At 38.4% G+C, this 27,370-nt stretch overlaps 1 protein-coding gene across 1 annotated transcript in view; it reads right to left on the bottom strand.

Moving 5' to 3' along the window:
* The window catches only part of sardh (sarcosine dehydrogenase), a 102,640-nt gene that overhangs the window by 42,016 nt on the left and 33,254 nt on the right, over nt 1–27,370 (bottom strand). Inside the window, exons 8-12 of the mRNA XM_041811745.1 lie at nt 24,671–24,775; nt 14,106–14,235; nt 9,972–10,058; nt 1,088–1,178; nt 727–868 (exon numbers count right to left, since the gene is read on the bottom strand). Coding sequence (XP_041667679.1) covers nt 727–868; nt 1,088–1,178; nt 9,972–10,058; nt 14,106–14,235; nt 24,671–24,775 — 555 coding nt within the window. The remainder of the gene's footprint in view (nt 1–726; nt 869–1,087; nt 1,179–9,971; nt 10,059–14,105; nt 14,236–24,670; nt 24,776–27,370) is intronic.

Consider the following 27,370-nt stretch of genomic DNA (forward strand, 5'->3'; position numbering starts at 1 on the left):
AAGAATGACGGTGATGTTAGCTGAGGATGTGGAGTAGTTCTTCATTTGTTAAAGGATTAATAGACAAGGATGAGGAAATACATGTTTGATGTTTTTGGATGACTAGTTTTACTAGTTGTAATGTTATCTGCAGCCATTTATCTCACACTAGAGTTAGCATGATAAACCTGCAGAGACTGGCAGTCATAAGTGCTACCCAACGGACCAATCAAAGGACTTTCAGTCTGTGTTATATCAGCATTACTTATATTTTTGAGATATAAATGTCAGCTGTGTGTAGGCCTCTGAGTAGGGTTCAGAGCCATGTGGACTTACAGTGTAGGCTTCATAATGGCTTTCATTCAGCAGTGGGAATCGGGCTTCAAGGTTAACAAGCCAAAAACCGAAAACCAAAAAGTAAAAGAACTTGACAGAAATGAAAACGAAAACAGCTAAATGGTCAATATGAATGCTTGATATGTCCAAATAAGCTTCGTATCAGCAAGAAACGACCTTAGTCTGAAAGCTGTAAACACAGAGCAAAGAACAACAAACCCAGAAGAAGTTCACCCCTGACTCTCTGTTTAGGCAGCAATTTATACACCATACAGCTGCACAGTGTAAATATATATATTTTTTCTATATTAAGTGTTAGATGTTGCATTTTAACCCTTTAAATGACTCAGTTAGAAGGAGCTGTTCATTAAAAGTCTTAAGGTTCACATTTTTTTCCATTTGCTCATGTACCTTGTGGAATGGGTCCTTCCTCATGTTTCGGCTAGCCAGCGGCTCATCAAAAGGGAAAACCACTGAGTAATTTTTGGCATACGACTCGTGACTTCTCTCTCTGATCCAGCGTTGGTTGGCTGTCAGCGAGTTGTGGAAGCGCCTGCGATAACGGAGGAATAATTCAAAATATCCACTCTAATTCAAAGTCAGAATTATGCACAGGTCATTAAAACGGCATTATGCTGCCCTTGATAACGAGCCAACTGGAAGTCTTGGCTTTAGACTTGAGATGATTGTGATCCTGTGATTACAACAATGACTGGCAAAGCTTGGTGTTAAAATGTTCAATGTTTTATATGGTATTAAAGTGAAAATGTACCTGATGTCATAGCCGTACATATCTTTCTCAGGACGGCCATGAATGATCCAGTGAGCAAGCTCTCGGCCACAACCACCTCCCAGCATCATACCTATCATAAACATACAAAAAAGATATCTTAACACAGAAACTGTTACAACTATCATCCAATTACCACCTCAGCACTGGGAGAAACACACTGTCTACTTCTGGAACATGGTTTTGTTAAAGTATAAGCAAACCCCCAGCTCAGAGCTAGCTCTGCCCACTTTAGCAAATCTGAAAAATGAATAAAAAATGGGCAGTTTGGTACTGAGAGGAGGGAGGGGAAAAGGACGGGGTTTTCCAGATGAGGCGGGAGTGACATTAATGTCTCAGATCATTTTGATATGAATTTACTTGGGATTATTTGCTCTGATTTCCATTTCTTGAACAGTGGTCAGTCTCTTTTCTGTGCCAAACTCATCTCTCTTTATGAAAGGAGTGTAGGTTAAGCCTGGAGGTCTCAGATAAGCTATGGGGAAAAGATTAGCTGGGATCAGACCTTATTAAATTAATGTCAGACTTCAACTCGTCCAGTTCAAAGCCATTCACCTGCTGCATTACTCCAAGGCTGAATTAAACAGACTCTTTCCTTCTGTCTTTGCCGTCTGTGATACATGTATGTTGGGTTATTGGACCCTGGGGCATCCTGTCTGGTCGTGTCCTAGACTTAAAGACTTATAGGGCAACACTTTTAGTTGTACAATGTCATACATAAAAGACTATCAACTCCCAACAGCCTTGCTGTGATTTTGGGTCACTTCAATCATGGTCTGCAACAAATCTTAGTTCAGGAAAGCCACAGAGTCAAGCGCTGCCAAATAACTGAGATCAGCTGATCTCAAGCAAGCCCTCATCAGCTGGAAATAGAAACAAAAATATTTTGCGGGTGCATAATAAATGAGAGCTTAAAGAACTTCAGATACTGCATAGGCTAAAAAAGAGAGAAATAGAAACTCTAACCAATGCAGGACTTCTTTGTCCCTCTCTGGCATGACTGGAGGATGGTGAGTCTATGTCATTAATGCAGAGAACAGCTCAGAAAAGCATTGTTCTGCCCTCAGCCTCTGTACGTAATATAACCTACAGAGGTTTGTTCTGACCTTTCTTCCATCATTTGACCCTCGCTCACAGCCACCCCTGAGTGACCTGACCTCATCAGCTGCTCCCAACCACAGCTGAATGCTATTTGTTTCAACCCAACCAGCATATGAACACTGGCAACTCAATACTTCATCCAACTAGACCAAAAACTGCTGAGCTAATGAGCTGCTTCCTTTAAGCAACTCCCCCTTCTGTTGTTTTGTTGCTGCTAATTTGCATGTGTGTGTTGTGTGCACGCAAAACATCACTATGCAGCAGCACAAGCAGCATGTCCTTGCATCCCTCCTTCATCCCTCCATCTTTATCCCTCACAGCTGCCCCTCTCGGTGTATCGCTCAGCACATCACTCGTTGCATGGCACTGTCACTCCGGGCAAGGCCTGTGTGGACGTTTGAATGGCGGGATGGAGGGATAGATGGATGAATGGATATGAGCAAGGGGAGAGAGATGGAGGAAGGAGGGTGTTAAAGAGGGTGATAGAGTTCTCTCAACACAATGTGGAGACGACCGGCAAGGCAGGGTGGCACTGATAAATGTTGCTCCAGACAACAATGCTGATGTGTAAACATGTATCTGCGTGTGAACTCTTATGCTTGTGCCTCCTCTTGTTTAATCCCCTCATACTTGTCTCTTTCCTCCCCTTTAGTATCTCATTTTCCTATTGTTCTTTAAAATTATAAAGATGACTGGGCCACTTTGATAGGCCTCATCTTTAGAGTATTAAAGTTAGTGAAACCAGTGCAGGTCAAGATCTGCTGAAGCTTTCAGTTTCCACACAGTTAATAATGTCGCAGGTAAAGATAAACACAGTACGACAACACTTCTGATTTGCGCTTTTCAGAGTAAAGGCCCACATTAGCATTTCTTCAGAGAAACTCCTTTCATTTGCACATAATGTTTTAATTTTGGAAAGCTACCGGCACGCTTCCACTACACACTGAATCCAGTCACTTGTAGGGAGGTTTATCAAGGTTAAAAACTTGGGTATGAAAGCAGCAAAGCAGCAAAACACACTGCCAGTCTGAGACAGCGGTTACTGCATAGGAGTGGCAAGGAGTGGCTAAGTAACATCACCATACCAGTGTGGACCAAAACATGGTGGCCTCCTAGTGACTTTATAAGCTTAAACTGACTGAAAATGCAGACATCTAGGACATCTAGTGAGTCTTTTCTTTAATATTCATATGAGAGACACAAATATCTATCCAACACAATAAACACAATAAACTTGTCTGATCTTTTTAAGGATTTTGGGGCAGTCCCACCGAGTTTGGGTCCTAGTTGGCCCTAACCTAACACGCCAGATAAACTGTTTAATATATCCATCGCATGTCTATACATTATTTCACATTCATCAGGTTTCTAAATTTATGACTGGACGGAGAAGATATTTCAGGGATTCACTTGACCTAGAGCAGTAATTAACTGATTATCTGAAGCAATAAGATGCTTTGTAGTTTAATGTATCACTGAAGTCTTGTTTGGGTGTAAACAGCTCCAGCTGATTGGTGTATTTGCTTTGATTATATCATTAGACGTGCTGGACTACCTGTTAGCTGTCTTGATCTTCAACTGGGCTACACAGTATCCTATTAAGGACTAAAATAACTTATCACTGGAGACACATAATACTCTTTGAAGGAAAACTGGTAAGTTTTAATGGAGAGGAGGAGGTTGTTGCTCCTCTGTTATGTATACCACAAAACTCTTTTAAACACAGGCAGCAGCAAGCGTTTAACGGTCAGATGAGTGCATCTCAGTAAAAAATGGTTCTTGGTCTAAAAAATCAAGACAGTACATACCAGTACAGACCATACATCTCTGATAGCCACTCTCACAGGCTGTTTATCTGAGACACCGCCTCTTTCAGAACGCAACTAACACACCAAAACTTTCAAGATAAAATCTAATTAAACTTCCAGTTAGGGTAAGGGTTAAGGTAACTGCTAGGACACCAAAAGTTAAAAATTAAACACTTGACCCACAAAACTTAATTACAAAACTTTTAATAAAGCCCAGCAAACAGTCTGCTTACAGGAGAAAAAGCTTGTCCTCAGTGGCAACATTCTAATACAGCAAGCATAGCTTACATAGCTCCATAAGCTATGAAGAGAACATAGCTAATGCTTGGCTGACAAAGCAGCTACAAAGGCTATGTAGAGAACGTAGCTAAAGCTAAGCTGACAAAGCAGCTACGTTAGCTATGTAGAGAACATAGCTTAAGCTAAACTGATAAAGCAGCTACATAGGCTACACAGAATGCATCTTAAGATAAGCAGACAAAGCAGTTATGTAAGCCCTTGCTTCCCAACCTGGGGTCCGGGACCCCCCAGGGGGGGCGCCAGAGATCTTGGGGGGGCGCGAGGCTTTGTCTGCTCTGAGGCTGCCAAAAATAGGTTTGCAAATATTGACAAAAACCATGATAAAGCAGTTGTAAAGTAGTTCATACAGAGGTCTTTTGTTAAGAAAAGTATGCATGGACCTTTTTTAGGGTTTTATCAGTGGAACAATTAAAATCTATGTTGATTTTTGGCAGCAATGTGTCACTTTTTCTTCTCTCTTGGGTCCTAGGGGGGCTCTGCTTTTCTGAGGAGCGTGTAGGGGGGCTCCAAGGAAAAATGGTTGGGAAACACTGATGTAAGCCATGAGCTACATTCACTATGTAGCTATGTGAGATATAGCTATGTTTATTAAGCTCACGTTGTTATGGCTTACGTTGCTTAAGCTACCTTATTATTCAAATAGCTAGCATTGTTAAATTAGCTTTGGCTAAAGCTAACAAAGCTTAAGCAATCCACCATTCCTGTAACTACTTCTAAAACATGTTTATACATCACTTAAACCCAGATTAGACCTCTGACCTTTTTCTGCTGTTAATTCATGAAACGTTTCTTAGTCTGTAATGTTTGCAATGTGGTTATTATGTGAATGTAACCTGCAGACTTTGTTTATGAATTAAATTGAATTGTTTTAAAAAAATCTAAAACTGTAAATATGTTGTACTGGCAAATTACGGCATTTCAGTTTTGGAACAGATGGTATCTCAGGTAAATCGAAAAAACAGAAGCGGCTATTTGGTTCATCAAACTGATGTTGACTAGCTTCAGGTTCAAAATAAATAGTTACCTGAAAATTAACTGCATAAATATAAATGTACACATTCCATGTCATTATAACAAACAAAAAATGGTTCCATTTCTTGGTATTCAGTAGTTAATATACTTAAGTTATTTATATTCTCAAATATTAATTATCTACGATTTCTTTTTTTGTTGGTTCTTTTGGTCTTGTAATTTTTTTGCTTGTAATTTTTGCTGCTTTTGTAGCTTTGTTCATCAGCCATCTTCTTCTAGCATTACCCTGTCACACTGTACTTGGACATGGACTTTTCTCTTTTGAGGATTCAAGCTTCATCAAATTGCTGAGAGGAAAGGTCTCCCTGCCTCACTTACTATCCTCACAAGAACCTTTGTGGTGTCCTCACTGTCTTAACTGTGTTCAGCCATAAATGCAGGCAATTTTCTGCACCTTTAATGTGATAGAAAAAGACACACCTAGTCATAATACCCAAGAAAGCTGCTCATTATCATGAACAAGATGCTGATGGAGCTGTGTAAGAGGTTCAGCAGACAAAAGGAAGAAAGCAACCAGAATTGCTAAATACTAATGCACTCAAGAGATCAGGATGCTGGTTTTGACATAAAGATGAGAAACTTAGAGTTGCTAAGCAACAAGTACACTGCTGGACCAAAATGAACTTTATCAAGGAAAACATCTTAAAACCAAGAAAAAGAAAATACCTGGAGGTTTTAACTGCTGAAAACTAAATGATGGATCTCAATTTGTCAATTCTGGCCCCACAGTTTCTGCTTTGCCCCCATCGTTATGGCCTGCCTTGAGCAAAATAAGCTGTGTGAAATCCTGCATGTGTTTTTATATGGTAGAGAACGACGGATACAGATATTACACTAGTCAGTGAGACAAAGAGGCCAGAATCAGAAAAAAAGGATTGATGCAGAGAGAAAAAAGAACACACACTGAACCAAGGTACAGTGTGCATGCTGAATTCAACTGTGTGAATGTCTGGGATAATAGAACGCATTTAAAGCATCGGTGCTGCACTTCATCTGTGAAAAATCCCTCATTATCCAGATGCTGTTAGCAGGTGCGATATATCCGCGACGCCTGGTCCATTTCAATGAGCCTGTCCCTGCATGACTCTTTAAAAACAGAAACTTAAGGACTGTGGGACTTTATACATCTCAGTTCAGATAGGAGCATCACATAATCATCAGCATAAAAATGCATAAAAAGAAGAAAAATGTGAAAGGAAGAGGAAACATTACTGACCATTTTGAATTGATCAGTCTATAATGAGTAAAAAAGTAGGCACAAGTAGGGCTGTGCCAAAAAACATGAAATAGCAATACTTTTATGATTTTATGAGTGATGTTGCTGTTTAGCTTTAGGCTGGCTCCTTGAGATGAAAGCTGCCACAAGCAAGAGAGAGCAGGAATGGTTGAGTGACAAAAAAGTTCTCTCCAAAGAACACATCCATAGCTCCACTCTGAGTTTTGAAAGTATTGCAAAATGTAACCTGAAGTCCATGCAAACAAAAAATACAGTTTGAAGATACTCAATTTAGAAAATACTTAAAAGCACAATTAGAATGGAGTCTGCATTTATTGAATTTTTGATCAAAAGTATGACTTTATTTACCGTTTGTTTTAGCTGCTGCAGATTTAATATCAATGAAATACTATCATATGAATTTATATAAATTTAGCAATTTGACTGATTAAATTCAGAGTCAACATTGTGACTGAAAGTAAAGACTAAACAAAATGACTTTTTTATTGACTAAAAGTGTGAAAAAATGAGTTCAAGGACTAAAACTAAACTAAAACTGTAAAAGTCTGTCATGGAATCTCATGAGCCAAGAACCCTGAGAAGGTTGCCTATTTTTACTGTGAGCTGCGTGCATCTCTAGACAGAGCAACAATTACAAGGGATGTTCCTAGACACATAATTTTCCATCCAATTAAATGCAAAATATATCTGTGTTTAGCTGTCTAGTCTACAGTCAAGAAAACATGTTCTGTAAATTAACTTCACAATATTCTGATATGTATGTACAGCTCTGTGAAGAATTTTTAGGCAAAAGCTGAGTTTGAAAGTGCATAATGGCAAGTAAGCCCTCTTGAGGGTACAATCAGGCAGGAAGAAGGACTGACAATCCAAGTTGGACTCTGGATGTCTTTGCATGTAACAAAGAGCATGGAAAAATAATCTGTTAAAAAAGAAAAAAAAATGGTCCACATCTTTAAGGTGGAATAAGATGTGGATTTGGCGAGTGAGTACATCCTAGGAGGGCTGGGCAATATATTGAGTATACTCGATGTATCGCAGCTTTTGCCACGCACGATGTATAAAATGAATATATCGCAAACATCGAGTATATATAATGTGGGAGTTCTGAGCTGTCAGCTTGCTGGAGTTTCGCTTCTCCCATTGTCCCTGAACGCATCTCTCTCACAGCAAAGAACTCACTCCCCCACCCATCCAGAAACCCCTCCTCTGCGCATGCACATTTTTGTATCAGTGGAGTGCCAGAGTCATACATGTCATAGAGAAATATTTATTTTAGAATCAGCAAGAGTAAACGCAGCACGGAAAACATTTCAGAACTTTCCATACACTATAAAAGACTACACAAAAAGATATAAGTATATTTGATCTATTAGTAAAAGACTGAATTAAGTCTTTTTCAAAATAAAACAATGTGCAAAATTTGACTTTATATTGATTTTTATCCTTTCTGCATACATTTTTTAAATCAAATAAAATGGTCTATTTTTATCACCACACTGGTGTCGTTTAGGGTTGAACTAAACGTTATACAGCTACTTACAGGACATTTACAAAAATATCACTAAATATATTGTGTATCAGGATAGCAAAAATATATCAGGATATCAATTTTAGGCCATATGGCCCAGGCCTACATCCTTGGATACAGTCCCACTAGGTAGTAGGATTGCCATGGGCCTCTTGTTGTGCTGTGGATGTCCCACAGGCCCAAAAAAACACTGGTGCTCCTCAGACATATTACCAGGGTGAAAAGGCCCAGACAAAGTAGATGCAGTCCAGCTTGACCTTGGCTGTGGAGTGACTCACGCATGTCAAGTGTGTCAAGCTTGACTCTGGCCGCCCTCTCCCTACACTTCATCCCAGGGTTGTGGCACATTGGCCCTGTAATGAATCCTTAGTGCCCTATGTGCTTAAAACATATGCAAATGACTCTAAATCACACTAAACCATGTGACGTTGGTGTGTGGAATGTGACTAAAGTTAGCAATACTAGTGCTGCTGGTCTTCAATCCTCTTTGCAGGATAATGTCCATATCCTTAAGCCAAATAGCATCATCCAGTATAAACTCATCTCTGTTTTCCAGATCAAATAGTGCTTAACTGCACTGCACAAGGCACTATCAGTGCAATTAGTTAGTGGCTGTATATATTGGAGTTAACAGCATTGTGGTTTTGAGGCTGGATACTTTAAGAACATATTACAGTGGCTACTAGTGCAACAGGATTTCAGGCTTGAACTGCTACAAAAGGTCAATAGTTAGTTTCGCTGGCTTGAGATTCTGGTGCTGACTACAAAGGGATCCAAATTGAACCGTTTAGCCGGCTAATGGCACACATCCCTAATATTTACTTTGTTTTATTAGATATGTTTGTCACATTGGTGAAATATATCACAGGTAAGATAAACATAGTTTGGCTCCATTTCCAGTTTGTGCCTTTCAGAGTAAAACCCCAGTTTGGCATTTCTGGGAAGGAAATCACCTTATACGTACAGAATGCTTTTATTCTGAAGTTTACCCGGCTCACTTACACAATGAATCCAATCACTTGTAGGAAGAATTATTGAGGTAAACCTTTTTAAGTAAGACAAGGCTTAGAGAGCAGGGGACACAGCTAACAGGCAGCACAGGGGCCTGCATGATGGCATGGCACACGCCACCGTTGTCATGCAGCAAACACGCACTCAGTCTGAAACGGGCGTAACAAACACCACATGTATGTAGGACAGGTTTGTCTAAGTGCTGATAACACTGTATGATCACTCACAACAGTTTGTCCTTGCTCATCTTTAAAGCTTTAGCCTAAGGTTTTCAGTAAAAAAGAAGCTTTTTCTCAGCAGTCGCTTAACCCTGGTTGTGATTGCTTTACCCTTTACGCCTCCTCTCTCTCCATCCCTCTGTTTTTCAGACTGCTGAGATCCTTGCCATCCTCCCACTTTAATGTCAGAGGTAAGCTAATGGAGAGAGGAAGAAAGTGACTTGGGTTGTTTTTTTGCACGTGTGTGTGTTCTTCACGGACTTGGTGAAAAAAGAAAAGCACTCCATTATTCATTTGTGCCTTGAGAGTGTTCACAGAGATCGGCTATGACTCGGTCGAAACCAGGAGAAAACCCTCCCTTGGTTGTCTCTTCTTACTTGTTTTCTTCATGTTTGTTTTGCCACACAGTTTTAGTGAAGTCCTTTGACCTTTCAAGCTCTTTCACTCAACCCCTCTGGAAACCTCTATATCAGTAAATATTTGAAATTATTCATCCTGATGATATAAATCATTTTTGTTACACCAAGTTTTTGTCATTTTAACTTTGGTATAAGATCTCTGTCATAGTTGTTTTTCTCCCTCTCTTTTCTTTAAAATTCTAGCCTCATCCTTCCAGCCCCACATCTCTTACCAGCACTGTTGAAGCCGCAGCCCAGGAAGAAACCTCTGACCTCTGGTGCTTCTCCCATCAGGGGCTTATGGTCCGCTGTGAAGGACTCTGGAAATACAAGGGGAGAGCAAAGTGTTGATAAAAGTGGCAACAAAGAAAAACTTACAGATAAGTGAAATCCTGACACCATGTGTTGAACATTCAGTGAAATGTAGTTGATGAAATGATGTTTGATGACTTTGCTGATAGCCAGGCGTCAATAGCTTCTAGGCTCTGACTGTCTGGCTAGGTCTCTCTGGAAATAACTTATGAAACATGACAAAATAAACATAATATAATTCAGATTTCTGTTTAAGTAACTGAAACTTTGAAGGAAAGTTAATATTTTTGTCTCAGAGCAGTCAGTGGATAAACTTCTGAAGTTTCGGAATAACTTGGAGTAGTCAGCTGTCTTTGGTATGTCTTTCTTTACCAGGCATCTATGTTTTCCACTGAGTCCAGAAACTGTAAACTGTAACCTCTGTTCTATGGATTCATCATGAGGGAAATTCCTCAAAGATTTTTTGAAGTTTTTGTTCCATCATCTTGGTCTGATCCTCTGAGTCACCTCGAACGTCGAACCCTGTTTCAGTTTGGGGGATTTCAAAACAAGATAATTTGATCAGATGTTGCTGGTAGGGGGCGCTGTGATGATGTGTTTGCATGTGGGTGTGTCCAGTGGGATACTGTTGTCTTGGCAGGAGGAGTCAAAGATTACAGAATATTGAATATAAAAGCCACAAGAGGCTAGAGTCATTTGACACCATCAAAAAGGCCTTATTATTCTGGGTTTTTATTTTCATTCTTGGTCTTCAATTTTATTACAGAATCTTTCATATCTGGGTTTTTATGATGTCTTTCTAAACTGACACCATTTTTGTCTTTAGCATGTTCTGCTAGTTTTTATGATGTTGGAGTTACATTGCTGGCTGAGTTTTTCATGGGTTCTTCTGTTGTAAGGGTTTTGTCTTTCTTGTGATGTTTTGCTGTTTGTGTTTTGCTTTGTAATTGTGATTCTGGATGTTGTCAAAGCACTTTGTAAATCTCTGTTTTTAAAGGTGCTTTACAAATAAAGTTTATTATTATAGTTATTTTATTATTATTATTTTGAAATTGAGAGCGAGCTGGTGGACTTTCTGTTGGACTTGCAGAAATGTGTAAAACTCCACTGGGGGACAATTTTCTGCAAGGTTTTGGGAATTTTTAGGCATGTTAAGGTCCCAAAAACAAGCTGTGAGGTGTTGGAAAAATAGAATCTAAGAGCAGCTACAGATAAAATAGTGTTCTCCCTCTAAGGTCAGTGCTTAAGCCCTATCACAGTTGACTCCTTTGTATATTACACATACATTTTTAAGAAAACAGTCCAATGCTGTTTAAAACAAAATTCTCTTTCTAGAGCAAAACAGGAATAAAAAAATCAAATGATGGGTCTCCCGTTAGTTAATCTGGGATGGTTTCTAGCTCCTCTTCAAGGCATCCCAGAGAGCATACATATAAATCTGAACACTGGAGATAGACTGAGGAAAATATAGAGGGAAAGTGCATAGATTGAAGTATTTCATTCTCCAACTGAACTGAACTGAAAATCCAACGTGACGTCACGACAGACTTGTTAATTCCCTTTGTCTCCTACATATCCAGACCAGTGTTTAACAGTGTAAATATAAAAGCTGTTTTTTTCAGCCATATTCAGGTACTTTAGCAAGAAAATCCTTTAACATGGATCTTTTCATCTATTCAAACCTTGATCCTAACACAACCTTTAAATACTAAAGGGCCATTCTTCTGCTTGAATTGAATCCTCTTGAAGCATACCATAGATATTCACAGAACTTAAACTCTAAGGTTATTGTGGGGATTTCTTTTCACCCTGCTGTTTTCCCAAGGAGACTGTGTACGATTCAGCACATTCGCTATGAAAACAAAACACTCAAAGTTGAACCTTTAAAAAAATAGTCAAAAGGGACAAAACGCCCTGTAACAGCAGCAGAACTTTGGCAAAAGAAAAAGTGATTCTAATCACCTGTATTTAATCTGAGACAGCTGTTCCCTTTGAATTCAGTCTACCTTGACCTCTGCTTTTTTTTAGTGTCTATCATTTTCAAAGTTTTGTCTCTGTTTTCTTTGCATCTGAGTTTTTTCTTACTGTCTGTCTTGAACTTCTTCTCAGTTTCTTTACTGCTTTAAACACCTACAGCAACATGGTGATGAATTATCAAGTTTGATTCTGAAACTTTTTTGGCTGCAAATTAACAGATTAGCTCACATCTTAGAAAAATCAGCTTAATACTGGTACTGGCAGACAACCGCTCAAAAGTAAACCATCTGTAGATACAAAAAACATCCTTCAGTATGTACAGGCAATGTATATCAGCCATTTATATAGCTATCAGAAGAATCCAAGGATGAGGGGTAAGCATTTTAAGAAAAAATTTCTATTCAAAAGTTTGAAAAAAAAAAAATGAAGATGCAAAGAGATGGATTGAGATTTGCTTTTGAGTTTTTATGATTGATTTTAACACATAATGGACGTTGCTATTAACAGAGTTACCATTGCTAGATGCTTGTTCAAAGAGCAGCACCACTTTTTCAGATAAAGATCTATGTGGAAATCTAGTGGAGGTGATCTATTAGGGTCCAAATTTTAACATTTAAGCACAAAGTATTTAAATTCTACATTTTGTATTAAAAGCAACTGCCATCTACAGGCTGAAATTGTCTACTGCAACTGAATTTTTTGAGCAAAGATTAACTGGCTGATCTGGTGCTCTGTGACGTACGTGGTGTCATCTGTTGTCACAATAGAGCTCAACAGCTAGTGCCCACTTTTTCCACTACCATTAACTTCACTGCTAGCTAAACTCACACTCCACCAAGCAGAGACATTGCTGTGGTGTCTTCTGCAACATCAAATATCCTAATATGCCTTTTACCCCTAGATTGTGGGTAGTGTAGTACAGTGCTGTTGCCTAGGATTGCAAATGAACAAGGATTTCTTAAAATAAAGTGGATAACACTAAAATGTTTGTCTTCTGCATGATCACATATCATCATTTCTCCATCTGAACTTTTGATAAATTAACTAGCACTAACAGAAACAGGAACAGCAGAAGTTTCTTGACCCTCTGGACCCTAAGATATTCTAAAGCATTATTTCTCACCTGGACTTGTTGTCTTAAAAAGCTTGTAAAGCATCAACCCTGTGGTGCACACTCAAGCTCCAAACATCCTTTAATAAAGGAAAACCTGGGCTTTAAGAATATGTCCGCTACAATGTCACTTAAATTTTTAAAAATTTATGGGACTATAAACACTAAAAGAACAACAACAACAACAACAAAAAAAACAGAAATTAAAAGCAATTTTATGCATGACACACAGTAAAAAATAATGACAAAGGGGCAGATTAACAAAAGAATAGCACAGCTTTTTGAATGTTTTTTAGCTCCAAAAATGGCCAAAAAAGGATTGCTTTAGTTCCACAGATCACACACAAAGGGAAAATCAATGCTAACTGCACACAAAATGCATGCACACATGTATAGAGCTTGACTCTGCCGCCCTCTCCTCCTCTCCAGCCTTGTGTTCTGGCACATCGGACCTCTTAATGAATCCACAGTGCCCTGCATGCCTAAAAAGCATGCACATGACTGTACCTCATGGCTTTATTTTATTAAACAAGCATTAGGTTTGTGAAGTTTTAAGCAGAATCATGTTTATATGTCTATCTGTATCAGCAAAATGAGTTTTGAAATATCAGCACACCAACATGATTTAATAATGTGCATCCCTGGAGAAAAGTAATATTAGGCAGGCGGTAAGTTTTGAGTCAATTAAACTTTCTCTCCTAAAAATAGAACTCATCACCTGACATTTTCATTCATGTTTACCGGGCTCTGCCAGAGAAATTTCACGGAAAGTTAGATTTCACTTTGAAATGAGACGTGTCTAATTACACAAGAGTCTAGAAAGTTATTCATTCCCTGCTGAAATTCAGAATGTTAGGAAAAATTAACAAGAAGAGCTGAAGGGATTGTAAAATAATTACAGCTCCTGTGGAACTTAAAGTTTTGTGCATAACTAAGTGCATGTGCACGTTTGAATGTCTGTGAGTACCTGGTCCACAGACGGTGGACTTGATGCCTGTTTGCTCCAGATTAGGAACTCTGTTGATTGCACCTTCGATATGCTGCATGAAAACATCCCAGTCCAGATCAAACAGGCTGAAGGCAAACTTATCAGACACCTGGGAAATAAAACAAACATAGATAAGACAGACAAACACAGACAAGTCTAACACAAACATGTGGAAGGACTTTGCAGTTTAAAAAGGCGAAATATGAGCGTGTCAATGGTAAAAAATGCTTGTACATGCTGGAATGATTGTAGCCAGTTCTGGCATAATCACAAAAACCCTTCAAAGACTGTATGCTCATTTTCACAGTGAGTCCTACAGTAGAAAGGAGAGGATACAGTAATCTTGGGGAAAATGCAAATACACTGATTATGCAGCAGTCTCCTCAGAATGAAAGAAGAAAGATTAGAGAGTGCATGTGAAGAATTTACAGATACATTCAAAGATGACAATTCTGACTGTTTCATCTGCAGCAACTAGTTTTATTGATTTATTTATCTATGCCACTGCTAGACAGGGAAAAAGCTACACAAGAAAGACTGACATGTCATCAACTTGAAGGAGACGTAACTAACTTGTTTTCACCAAGTTTTTTAAACCCTCAAAATCTTGACAATTGAATTCTTTCCAAATCTTGCTTAATGTACATCTGAACTCATTCAACAGTACCAAATATGCCATAAATTTTCATCAGGATACAGGTCTGGACTGCAGTGTTAATTTCATCGACTAAAAGTATGACTAAAACCTTTCATCGACAGCCTTTTTTTCCATGACAACAACTAGACTAAGACTAACTAAAATAGATCTGTGATGACTAAAACTGACAAAAACCAAGTTTAGTTTTCTTCAAGATGCCTAAAACTAGACTAAAATGTAACATAGTTTTCATCTGACATTCAAAATCTGTGATATTTCTCCACTGTGGGAAAATCTGTCAAAAACAATGCATCTGTAGCTATTCTGCCTCTCAGCTGTAGAAAGCAGGGACCCCAGCTTTGGCAGAGTGCAGGAACACAATATCATAATTTAGTACCAGATTTAGGCAAGAAAACACAGTTGCAAGAAACCAGGCATGGTCCACATCAGGCAATGCTTCTTGAGAACAGCAAATTCAAAATTGGTGTGTGTTTTTTATAGGGCAGGGCAGCTTTAACCAACACATCCAATCTCTTGGAGAAGTCATTAGCCTAGAGGTTCGCATACTTTTTCCACCCTGCACTGTGAATGTTCACATGCTTTGTTCAATAAAAACATGAAAATGTATCATTTTTTGTGAGGTATTAGTTTAAGCAGACTGTGTCTGTCTATTGTTGTGACTTAGATGAAGATCAGAACACATTTTATGACCAATTTATGCAGAAATCCAAGAAATCCCAAAGGGTTCACATACTTTTTCTTACAACTGTAAATGCTTGGACTAAAAGTAAAAACTAAAATTTGAGGATTTTTCCATGGACTAAAACTAGTAAAGTGTTTTGAGTTTTCGTAGACTAAAACTAGACTAAAACTAAAAAGGACAGAAACTACTAAAATGTGACTAAAAATAAAACACATTTTGTTTAAAGACTAAAACCAAGACTAAAATTGAAAAAAAGCTGCCAGCATTAACACTGCTGGACTGCACATTTTACTTTGATGCCATGCTGTTGTAACTCGTGCAGGATGTGACTTTGTATTGGGACGTCCCTGAAAAAGATGCCACCTGGATGGAAGCATACTGATCCAAAACCTGTTTGTGTCACTCAGAATTAATGTGGCCTTTACAGATGTGCAAGTTACCAATGCCAGGGACACTAATACACCCACACACCATCACAGATGCTAACCTTTGATGTTTGCATTGATAACAGCCTGGACTGTCAATTACAAATTTATCCTGGGGTTCTCAACAGCTATTATTTCCTAAAACAATGTGAAATGTGGACACATCAGACAAGGTCAGTCTATACCAGATACGCTCAGGTTCAGGGAAGTCAGCAGCACCTCTGGATGTTGATTATATATGACTTTCATTTCTAAGTATTCCAAGGCTCACACTGTAATATCTATCATAGAATCAAGCCCATTTCTAGTGCAGTGGTTAGGATATATACAGAAAATCTGACATCAAATGTAATACCTTGTTCAGACCTTTATCAAAACCCTTTAAGCCTCAATGCATCTTCAATTTCTAATCAGTTACACTGGTGACAATCATGTGCAATTCTGTGAAAATTGTGAGATAAAAATATGACAGCTTAGTCAAGAAAATACAGATGGTATCTGTTATTTTAGTATGCAAATAAAGCTTTTCTTTTGAGATGCTAGCAGTGCAAGCATTAAGAGACTGGGCTAATATTAAGCCAGGCAAAGTTTCACTGCAAAACTTCTTTTTACTTTACGTAATCTGTGAAGGATTGCCCTGTGCTTGTCAAATCTGTTTTCAAAATTTCGGGCTGTAGCCTATCTCAGAATGAGATTAACGTATCAAGGATTTCTTACTTAATGCTATTTGATTTGAACACCAGTTAAAACTTTAGTTTTTTTTTTTAATGTGACAAATTCTCACACTACAGCTCTAATTTTTCTGTATTGTGTCTTTTAACCGTTAAAGCATCGGCTACATTAACTTCATGAAGTGTCCACATAGATAACTTCAGTGCTTGACCAAATAGAAATCTCATTAATTTACAAAGGCTAGTTTATATATAATAAAGGTGGGAGAGGATTTACAAATCCCCGTTTTCCATTTTTATTTACATTTTAAACAATGTACCAAGTTTTTTGGAATTGTTTGTATTAAGAATGTTTCATTTCATCTTGTCCACAAAAATAGTCTAACCTACACAGACAGGTTATCTAACACAATGCATTTGCAGCGTCTCAAAGCTACAGTCAGTGAACTGATTCGTCCTCTTTCTTTCCTCTGCTAATCTTCAATGACACAAACACGATACCCAATTCAAGTCCCCACATTACTGTAGACTCAGTGAGTAAGACACCAGCTACAGCCACAGCACAGGCTTGTAACATCTGTTGCTTCCACTCTTCCTCACAAGGGAGTTGACATCTTTTAAATGAGACCCTTCCTTCCCTCAGTTCCTTGTCCAAGCCTTAATTTGCTCCCATCTGGACTTCTGTAGCTCCCTCCTCATCAGGACAGCCAAAATGAAGCCTTTAGCTTCTGCAGCTCTGAGAAGTAAATACCACTTCCCTTCCCAACCTATAGTATTTTTCATATGATCAGTCATCTGATCAAACCTTTGTGCAAACTTAATCTTTCTTTGTGATGGTGGATTCAAATGTCCCACAAAAGAAGTCACCGTCCCTCTTTAGAGGAAGCCTGTTTTAATCCCATCAGCCAGCTCAATGTAGTGTATGCTAAATATTAGTGATTCTTTCATTTATGAGTCTCCAGTTAAACAGAAGCTCTGAGGATGAAAGCGGTTCCTACATAATTAGCATCAATGGTGGCACTTCACTTTTGATTTAGACTGGAACATCACAGGGATGTACAAACTGATGTCTGCTGCTTTCATGTGAACAAAGAGTTTCTGCATTATTACCGAGCACCGACATTAAACCGGAGTATCTGAGGAGCAGCGTTCTTTGTCCTAGACGCCACACTTCTCAAAATCCCTCCCGAGCCATCGATCCTGCTCAGCTTCACTCAGTAGGCATCGTCTATTCTCTCCGTCTCCCTGCTAATTCTCCTTTCTGTATCTCCTCTTTCTTCCACTGCGCGCCTCAAGACATCAAAGCAATGTTCAGCTGCATGACGGGAACAAAAGGAGCCGCTTTTGCACAAAGAAAGCCTCTCAAATTTAAAACCACAAAAGAGTCTGAACATGCTAAAAAATCATGGGTTACAAAATCTTCTCATATGGGGTCACTTCAGCACATGCTGGACTTACCTGATGGAGAAACACTGAAGTAGGGCTGGGCAATTAATCGAAAAATAATCAAAACTGACATTTGGAGCCTCTAACCAACATAAACCTGTCCTGTCAATAGCTTAATTTTTTTCCTTTTAACTCTCTCTCTACTACTGTACAAGCCCTTAAAACATACTACCGTCTGTGCAGTCATGTGATAGGCAGCCAGGTGTCACAAGGCATGAAGCCTGCCAGAAACCCAAAAGGAGAAGTAGGAGTCACATGACCCTGTCCCATCCAGTCTGCTAAAACTCAAACCCAGAGCAGACTGCGCAGCGTGAGCAGCAAAGTTTTTTTTTCTACTTTTAATTCAATAGAAAAAAATAATCTATTTTGTTAGCAAGAAATACCACTTGATTATTTCTATTTTTAAGGAAAATGTGACTTAAAAATAATTTCAGCTGATGTGTGTTTTGATTTTGATAAATAACCATACATTTTTAATCTGTGCATGCTCCTTTTAGTTATTTGTTTTAAAATTATACATACAAATATTTACAGCACAAACAGAGTCAAGGATGAGGGGGTTGGGATAATTTATCATCAATCGCAATCGAGGAATAAAGTTCATTTAATCTTGATTTTTGCCATAATCGCCCAGCCCTACAGTGAGGTGTTTGATGTGTTTATCTTTGTGTGAAATGGACTTTAAACCTTTCAAATATTTATGGTTTTGCCCCAGCTGAAATAGTTTTAGCTTTGGGTAGTATGGATTAAACCGTCAAATAATCTTATTTTATTGACGATTTCCCCACTTGATTTAGGGCAGGGCTATTCAATTAAAAATTCAACTGGGCCAAATTTTAAAATCGAGAAATGTTGCCGCGCCAGACATGTTCGGCACCCAGTGAGCAGCTGGTAATTTCAAATTTCGAACTAATACTGCACTTTTTATTCATATTCTCACTTTTAAATTTGGCAACATGACAAAAGCACATCAAAAAATGCATAAAAACACAACAACAGAGCTGTATTTGAACAAAACCTGAGGTAGTAGAAATGCTTTTTTCACTTAAATAAAAATAAAATAAATAGAATGAAAAAATAAAATGAAATTCTGTAAATAATCATTTTTGTCACACCTTACCCAGGCATATCTTAAAGTACATAAAAACAAAATTTGCACAGTTGTAGCTACTGTTGAAAAGGACATGTTTCATACTTGGTGTCTTGGGGCTATTGTCAGCATCGCTAGCAATGCTTCAAAACAGCGCAGCGCATTGTAGGTAGACTGTTGCTAGGTTACACAGAGTGTTGCATTCACGGTCTGAAATACTGCGGAAATTCATGAAAACTTGCGAAACAGGTTGCCCTCTCCATCTCTGGCATGACCACAGGCTGGGCCAATTGGGGGTTGGTTCTGGTCGCATGTGGCCCCCGGGCCGCTCAGTGAATAGGCCTGATTTAGTCTAAGGTAATCAACTAAGGACTTGTTTTGACATATTTTTCATACTGGATTTCTGCCAATTTACAGTATGCTTAGATTTATTTCTATTTTTAAGGAAAATGTGACTTAAAAATAATTTCAGCTGATGTGTGTTTTGATTTTGATAAATAACCATACATTTTTAATCTGTGCATGCTCCTTTTAGTTATTTGTTTTAAAATTATACATACAAATATTTACAGCACAAACAGAGTCAAGGATGAGGGGGTTGGGATAATTTATCATCAATCGCAATCGAGGAATAAAGTTCATTTAATCTTGATTTTTGCCATAATCGCCCAGCCCTACAGTGAGGTGTTTGATGTGTTTATCTTTGTGTGAAATGGACTTTAAACCTTTCAAATATTTATGGTTTTGCCCCAGCTGAAATAGTTTTAGCTTTGGGTAGTATGGATTAAACCGTCAAATAATCTTATTTTATTGACGATTTCCCCACTTGATTTAGGGCAGGGCTATTCAATTAAAAATTCAACTGGGCCAAATTTTAAAATCGAGAAATGTTGCCGCCAGACATGTTCGAGTGAGCAGCTGGTAATTTCAAATTTCGAACTAATACTGCACTTTTTATTCATATTCTCACTTTTAAATTTGGCAACATGACAAAAGCACATCAAAAAATGCATAAAAACACAACAACAGAGCTGTATTTGAACAAAACCTGAGGTAGTAGAAATGCTTTTTTCACTTAAATAAAAATAAAATAAATAGAATGAAAAAATAAAATGAAATTCTGTAAATAATCATTTTTGTCACACCTTACCCAGGCATATCTTAAAGTACATAAAAACAAAATTTGCACAGTTGTAGCTACTGTTGAAAAGGACATGTTTCATACTTGGTGTCTTGGGGCTATTGTCAGCATCGCTAGCAATGCTTCAAAACAGCGCAGCGCATTGTAGGTAGACTGTTGCTAGGTTACACAGAGTGTTGCATTCACGGTCTGAAATACTGCGGAAATTCATGAAAACTTGCGAAACAGGTTGCCCTCTCCATCTCTGGCATGACCACAGGCTGGGCCAATTGGGGGTTGGTTCTGGTCGCATGTGGCCCCCGGGCCGCTCAGTGAATAGGCCTGATTTAGTCTAAGGTAATCAACTAAGGACTTGTTTTGACATATTTTTCATACTGGATTTCTGCCAATTTACAGTATGCTTAGATTTCTTAACTCATATTAGCCAATAACAATATAAATACTGCTAAATAAAGATATTTTTGTTAAGAATAGAGGTGGTTTAAATTACTGATTCACATCAATATGGGAAATGTTATTTTTTTTGTTTCTGAAATCTGTGTGTGCACATTCTCTCACATCGGCCAAAACCCAATTAGAAAAAGCTATATTAGGGGTAAGCATAATCATAAGGTAATGCTTACATGTATTGCCATAAGTATGAATGAAAATGTTTTTAGTCAATGTTGAGACAGCGATATAAAAAACCTTTGAAAACCTTTGGTCTGGTGTGTAGCCAGCCTAAGGTCAACATAGTAATGTGTAGGTTGGAACCATGCTTGGGTCAATAAAAAAACAGGGATTCTGAGTGTGTAGACAGGCAGGCAGCCAAACAGAGTCATGACATCAGTCCAACAGGAGAGAACATTTTATCAGTGTCCTGCAAAAACCCTGTCAAACTCTTTTATTTACATTTTGGCTCAAGTTTTGGGACTTTTTTGTCACATTGTAAAATAATGTAAAATAATGTGGCTCATTCTTAAACATAAACAAGTTGAACAGGTAATTATATTGGACAGTGAATGCTATGGATGAAGGATTAAGCTGCATTACAATAGCAAAGATATTCAGACAAATTAATAAACCATACAAGATTGCACAATGAGTTATTATTGTGTTAAACAAGGACAGGAAACAAGAGCAGAGACGGACTGCCACCAAACTGTCCAATCCACTTAATAAACTGCTCTAAAAATGTGTCCTTGAAATAAAGTACACATCCATTAAGATCACCTGTCCATTTAGGCTTTAAATATGATGGATCTCCACATTCAACTCCACCTTTAAGTAAGTGCAGAACAGAACAGATGGAGCCATTACTTTTTTATGAAGAATTGTTTGAATAGTTTTCTTTCGCAGTCTTTTGTCATTTCAGTTTTTACAGAAATACTTTGCTTTAAGCATCCCAGTAAAATTTAATTTCAGCAGAAGTGGCACTAAATATAAAAGCTGTAGGTGGTGCTCAAAGAAAAGTTATGGTGTCGTTAAAATCAATGGGCTTCTCTTCCGTGGAACGGTGTTATGCCTATCATACCTTTGGGAACCATATATCTTGTATGCAGCTGTTTGGATGCTTGACTTTTTTAATAAATGGAACCATTTTTGTAACTTGAACACTTTTATAGACAGCAAAACTTTGAAAAACTTCAGTGCTTATTTTTGTCCTTAAAAACTGTGGAAATATTCAAGTTCATAAGTTCAGTACAAGCTGTCAACACTATTAAACACTGACTGAGTGAATGAAGACCACGTCTACTTCACTGTGGCATTGAGTATTTTATTCTCCATTTCTTCGAAGCAATGCTTACTTACGTCACCTGACAACCACAGAAAACAGAAATGTCGATAAAAACTTTTGTAATATTCAGTGCATTTCTCCTTCATTATGAGATATTTATGAATGAAAACAGAATGTCAGTTTCATTATGGTGTTCTTTTTTTTATTGAATAGTCCTTAATTCAAAACAAGGGGGAGTACTGAGAAGTAAGCAGTGGAAATGGACGTAGCTGAGCAGTGCTTGTGAACCTGCTTGAAATGCAGAGTGTGGGGGATTTCTATGATACCAGTAACTCAACCACAAAGCAGAAGACCACTTAAAATCCCAGCGCCAACTCTCTGCTAATTCCATAGCTGAGGAATCTCAAACTTCCAATGGCATTAATGTAGACTCAAAGACTGTGCAATGGGAGCTTTATATATATGGATTCAACGGTTAGCAGCAGCATGCAAGCCTCACATCACCAAATCCAATACCAAGTGTTGGATGGAGTCGAGTTAAGCACATTATCATTGGACTGTGAAGCTGCAGAAACATGTTCTCCAGTGAAGGACAACCTTAATGCTTTAGCATACTAAGACATTTAGGACAATGCTATGCTTCCAACTTTTTGGCAAAAGTTTGGGGAAGGCCCTTTCATTTTCCAACAAGACTATAGCCCAGTGCATGAAGAAAGGACTATAAAAATATGGTGTGATGAGTTTGGTGTGGGAGACCTTGACTGGCCTGCACAGAGCCCTGACCTTGAACCCATCAAGCACTTTTGGGATGAACTGGAACAGAGACTATAAGCCAGACTTTCTTGTCCAACATCAGTGTCTGACCTTATATATGCTCTAGAGAATAAATGGGCACAAATTCCAACCAAACTCTCTGAAATCTTGTGAAAAGCCTTCCAAGACGAGTGGAGGCTGTCATAGCTGCAAAAGGGGGACCAATGACAATGTCATTATAGGTCAGGTGGCCAAATACTTATGTCCATATATGGTATGAACAAATTTTCTGATGATAACTGCAGCGTGCAGGTCCAATTAGAGCTTTCACGTACTAAAACTCCTTCATTACTAAATCACTAAATCCTAACTGGTGTTCTTCACTTCCTGTTTCCCATCTGACTGGGAAGGACAAATTCCCATTGTTCACTGAGCTAGGAACTAAGCGAGCTGTTGAGCCAGTCGATGTAGTTGAGTCCTGTGATGTCCTGCTGATCAGACATTGAGTAACATTAGCCTTTTGCTGTTTTTATGCTAGTTAGTGCCCAAGCTCCAACAGCAGTGCAAAAGTCCTATTTGATTAAAAATGAATATCATTATTAGGGATGTGCGTGGTTAATCGCTAAAACCTTTGAATTTGTTTTTCAAATTATCTGGTGTGGGATTTACAAGTTGGTTAAACTAATTATCTATCATTTTTATAAACACAGGCTTGAAGTCCTGGTCTATAATGTTCTTTTAAACTGAAATGAGGCTCCTGCCACTAGAGGCCGCTGTAGCTTCAGTTAATGGACACTGCCTTCCTGTCTGGCACTTCGCAGATGCATGGAAATGAAGTGGTATGTAGGCTGTCAAGGGTTGAACTCATGTATAACTTCCATCCAAAGTGTAAAGATGCCACATGTCAAAGCACGATATCAATCTGCAAAGAGGAACGAAGGGTGGCAGAGCTAGATGCTAATGTTAGCCACGCTGTAGAGAGAATCAGGCTCATGTCATACCCGCTAACACAATGACCCTGTGAGGAACTTGACTGTTTTCTAGGGATTTTCTCCTCTTTAGACTAGTCGATTAAACAAAATTTAAATGAGCGTTTAGCCGAATAGGGAAATAGTTGCTTAGGAACATCTTTAATTATCTGCTGTTATCAAAATTGCTTGGTAGTTTTTTTTTTTTTTTTTTACAGCTTCTGCGTTTGATTCTTACATGAATAGCTACAGGGCTGTGAAGTGTCAATCAGGGATTTGTTCTGATTGCAGGGTTGATTTCATTCTCACTCTCAGGGTTCAACTGGAAGCGAGGCAAGAACAATTTTTCCAGGAGTTTGATTGCTGTGTTCACATATGTCCAAACAAACCAGGCCAAAGAGGGAACGCCCACCCCAACAGTACATCTAAAATAGCTGTTAACATTGGCCTGAATGACAACAAGCTGCTTCTTTTCCCCTAAAGCAGGTCTGCGTGCAAAGCTAGGCAAACTCTCCAAACTGAATGAGCATATTTCCTCAAATTTTTCACTTTTCTTTCTGGTGCAGAAAGTTACTAATACAATTTTACCTCAACAAAGCCTTGAACAAAGGGTTTTTCATCGTATTGTGCTACTTATAATTAGATAAAGGTCTGAAGGCAGACAAATGAGCAGAATACATTGTTACAGTAAATCTAGGTCCTGTAAAGAAAATACTCTGACCTCCAAGATAATACAGCCGCGAGTTATTAAGACAAGTGAACTAAAGCCCAATAAATAAGAGATAAGGTCAAACTGACAGACCAGTAGAGAAGTATATAACAGGATTAAACTTCATTCAGCTTCCTCATTGAAGTATTGATTTTATGACAAACAGGATAGACGCTGCGTCATACTTCACACTCAAGCACACACACAGTCAATACAGGTTAAGATTTCTTTAAATTACAGACAGAGAATAAGACGGTCAATCATCGGGTAATTATCAAGCTTACCTCATCCCAGAAAATGGGGTTAGGTTCATAACCTCCTACAGACAGAGCGTCACCTTGTAGGCGCAGGTAAACAGAGGCATCATGGTCCCTGACATTCGGCATATTCTGAACAGAGAGAAAATTCAATGTAAACATTAAAATGTACATTAAAATCAGCATCGAATTAAGAGTCCATTTCATCAACAAGATGAAGATCAATATTTACTTTATATCTTTATGCAAAAATAAATGCAGTGCCTTTTTATGTAGATCAATCAAATTCTAAATCAAACAACTATGTATAGATTTCTCTTTTTTCAGTCTTCAAGTCACATTTGGATTTCAAATATCACACACTGGGTCAGTCCTCTGTATTACTTCAATATAAACCACTTCTAACAATGTTTAAAGGTGCGTTTCATCTTCATGGGCTCCATAAGAGCAACCATTGATGAAACAGGAGCTCCCCAGCTGCAGTGCACACCAACAGCTTTAGAGGATGACCACGCATGAAAGAGAACCAAGATGAGATGCTTCTGATATTGTAAACATTTTCACTTAAGATGAGCTGCTGCCTGTATCTGTGATCGCAGCAGTGCCACCTGTAGCCTGAATGTTTTTACATGCAGGAATTCAAAAACTGCATGCTCAGTTTTCTGATTGCTTAAGGTGATGTCAGCCAGACTTTTACCATAGAATAACAAAAAAACGAGAAAATTTAACATTTTGGATTGCTTTCACAGCACAGAAGTGGCAGCACAACATGCTTCAGGTCACATGAATAATCTCAAATGCCTGCAACGGACTGTAATGCATGTGCACATTGCCACTGCAGCTGTTAAACATTAAATCATTCTGACAAATAGTCATTGTTGACGATTTTTGTGAGGCCATGAGATTGAGATTTCAGGGGTGGCCCTGGTCGACCCTGGCTACTAGGGATGCACAATATCATCTGCTAAGGCAGAGAGGATAATCGAAATTTGCAACAATTGCAAACAATATGAGTTAAATAATCACAATTGAATACTTTTAAAAATCGTTTAACTAAATATCTTGTTTTAGTGCTGAAATCAAATCATATATATATATATATATATATATATATATATATAAATTTCAGTCTATTTTGTAACCAGCTATAAAGTCCTCACGAGTTTTAAAATGTTGTGGAGTTAAACATTTTTCTAACTCATTTTGATTTCTTGTTGAACTACAAATTCGGAGAAACTTTTTCTAAGGATTTTTTTTTTTCTAAGAGGGGAAAGGAAACCAAATCAAATCTCATTTGCCTCCCACAATCTGACGTTTTTGCTTGAAATAGGAGTGAATGTACAGGGCAGAGTGTACAATACAGGACATAACAACCATAAAAACCTTAACAGCACGGTGGCATGCACCTTAACAAGCCATAGCGTTTCTTTAGGTGTAGTCTGGCAGCTACTGACACACCATGAAATCTTCATTCAAATCACAGCACAGAGTTGCATTCATGCCCTCCAGTCAGAGTAAACATTCTCATGAATAGACACACTGTAAGTGCTGTGTCGTTTGTTTTCATTCTGTCATGAGTGCTCTGCATTCGAAAGTCAATCGGCTCTCTGGGTACAAAATCAAAATACCAATGAACAGGCTGACATTTGGAAAACAGCGCACGGCATATCAAAGCAAAATATCCTTTCCTCTCTCCTCTGTGCGGGGCTCAGTCAGCCAGCTTAACTCATGTGATCAATACTGACACAAAACAGTAAGTGCTGGACTTCAATTCACTCCGTCCGTCACGTCACGCTGATACAGACACGCCAGTCATTACCAACTTTAAATGCAACTCCAATACAGCCCCAAGGTACAAAACATCCATTCACACACACATCTGGTCAACACGAGATGTGTGACCTGACAACTCGCACGTCCTGGTGGGAACACATCTCCTAACAGCATGTGAGTGTGACTGTGCATGTCGTTTAGTGTGTGGCCTGATGTCTGTGATGTGGCAGTAATGCTGGCTAAGCTGCTCTTAAACTACATAGTAGCAAAAAGAGGCTGTGACAGCTCGCTCTAAAACCGCCAGCCTCTAGAGGACGAGCGTAGTTATGCATGTGTACCCTGACTAATTCTAACGCACACAAGATGCACAGTCACTGAGCTGCAGTGGATCATGAGCACAAGCCCTCACAGATGTGCTGAATCAGCATACATAAGGATGACAAAGCCCTCCAAAATAGACGTTTTTTTGCAATCAAAGAATACAAACAACACAATCTTCTCCTCAGTCTTGCACAAATAAGCACAAAGTCTCATCCAAATGCTCTCTAACACCAGTGTGGATCATGTCAAGTAAACATCTATAATCACACAGTGCCCCCTGTTGGTCAGGCAGACTCAATGCTAACCAATGGTGGTGTGGTTTATATGAAGATGACTGATCTTCATGTAGCTTAAATATTAAACCAAAAGGCAAAAACTAAAAAATAGTATTTCACTTATTCCCCTCTCTTCCAACAGGAATAAGGACACCCGACTCCTAAATGTGAAGGTGCAAAACAAGTGGGGGTGAAAAAAACTCATCTAAATTGAATAATGAGGTGATTAGAAGGCGTTTGAATTTAAAAATGAAGTGATAATTATGATTTGGTTTGATTAATTTGAGGTTACTTTGATAAAAATCGTGGCAAAATTTACCATTATTGTTTTTCTTTCATCATTTATCATTAACAGAGC

The sequence above is a fragment of the Cheilinus undulatus genome, linkage group 17 (genome assembly GCF_018320785.1).
Source record: "Cheilinus undulatus linkage group 17, ASM1832078v1, whole genome shotgun sequence".
NCBI classification, from domain to species: domain Eukaryota; kingdom Metazoa; phylum Chordata; class Actinopteri; order Labriformes; family Labridae; genus Cheilinus; species Cheilinus undulatus.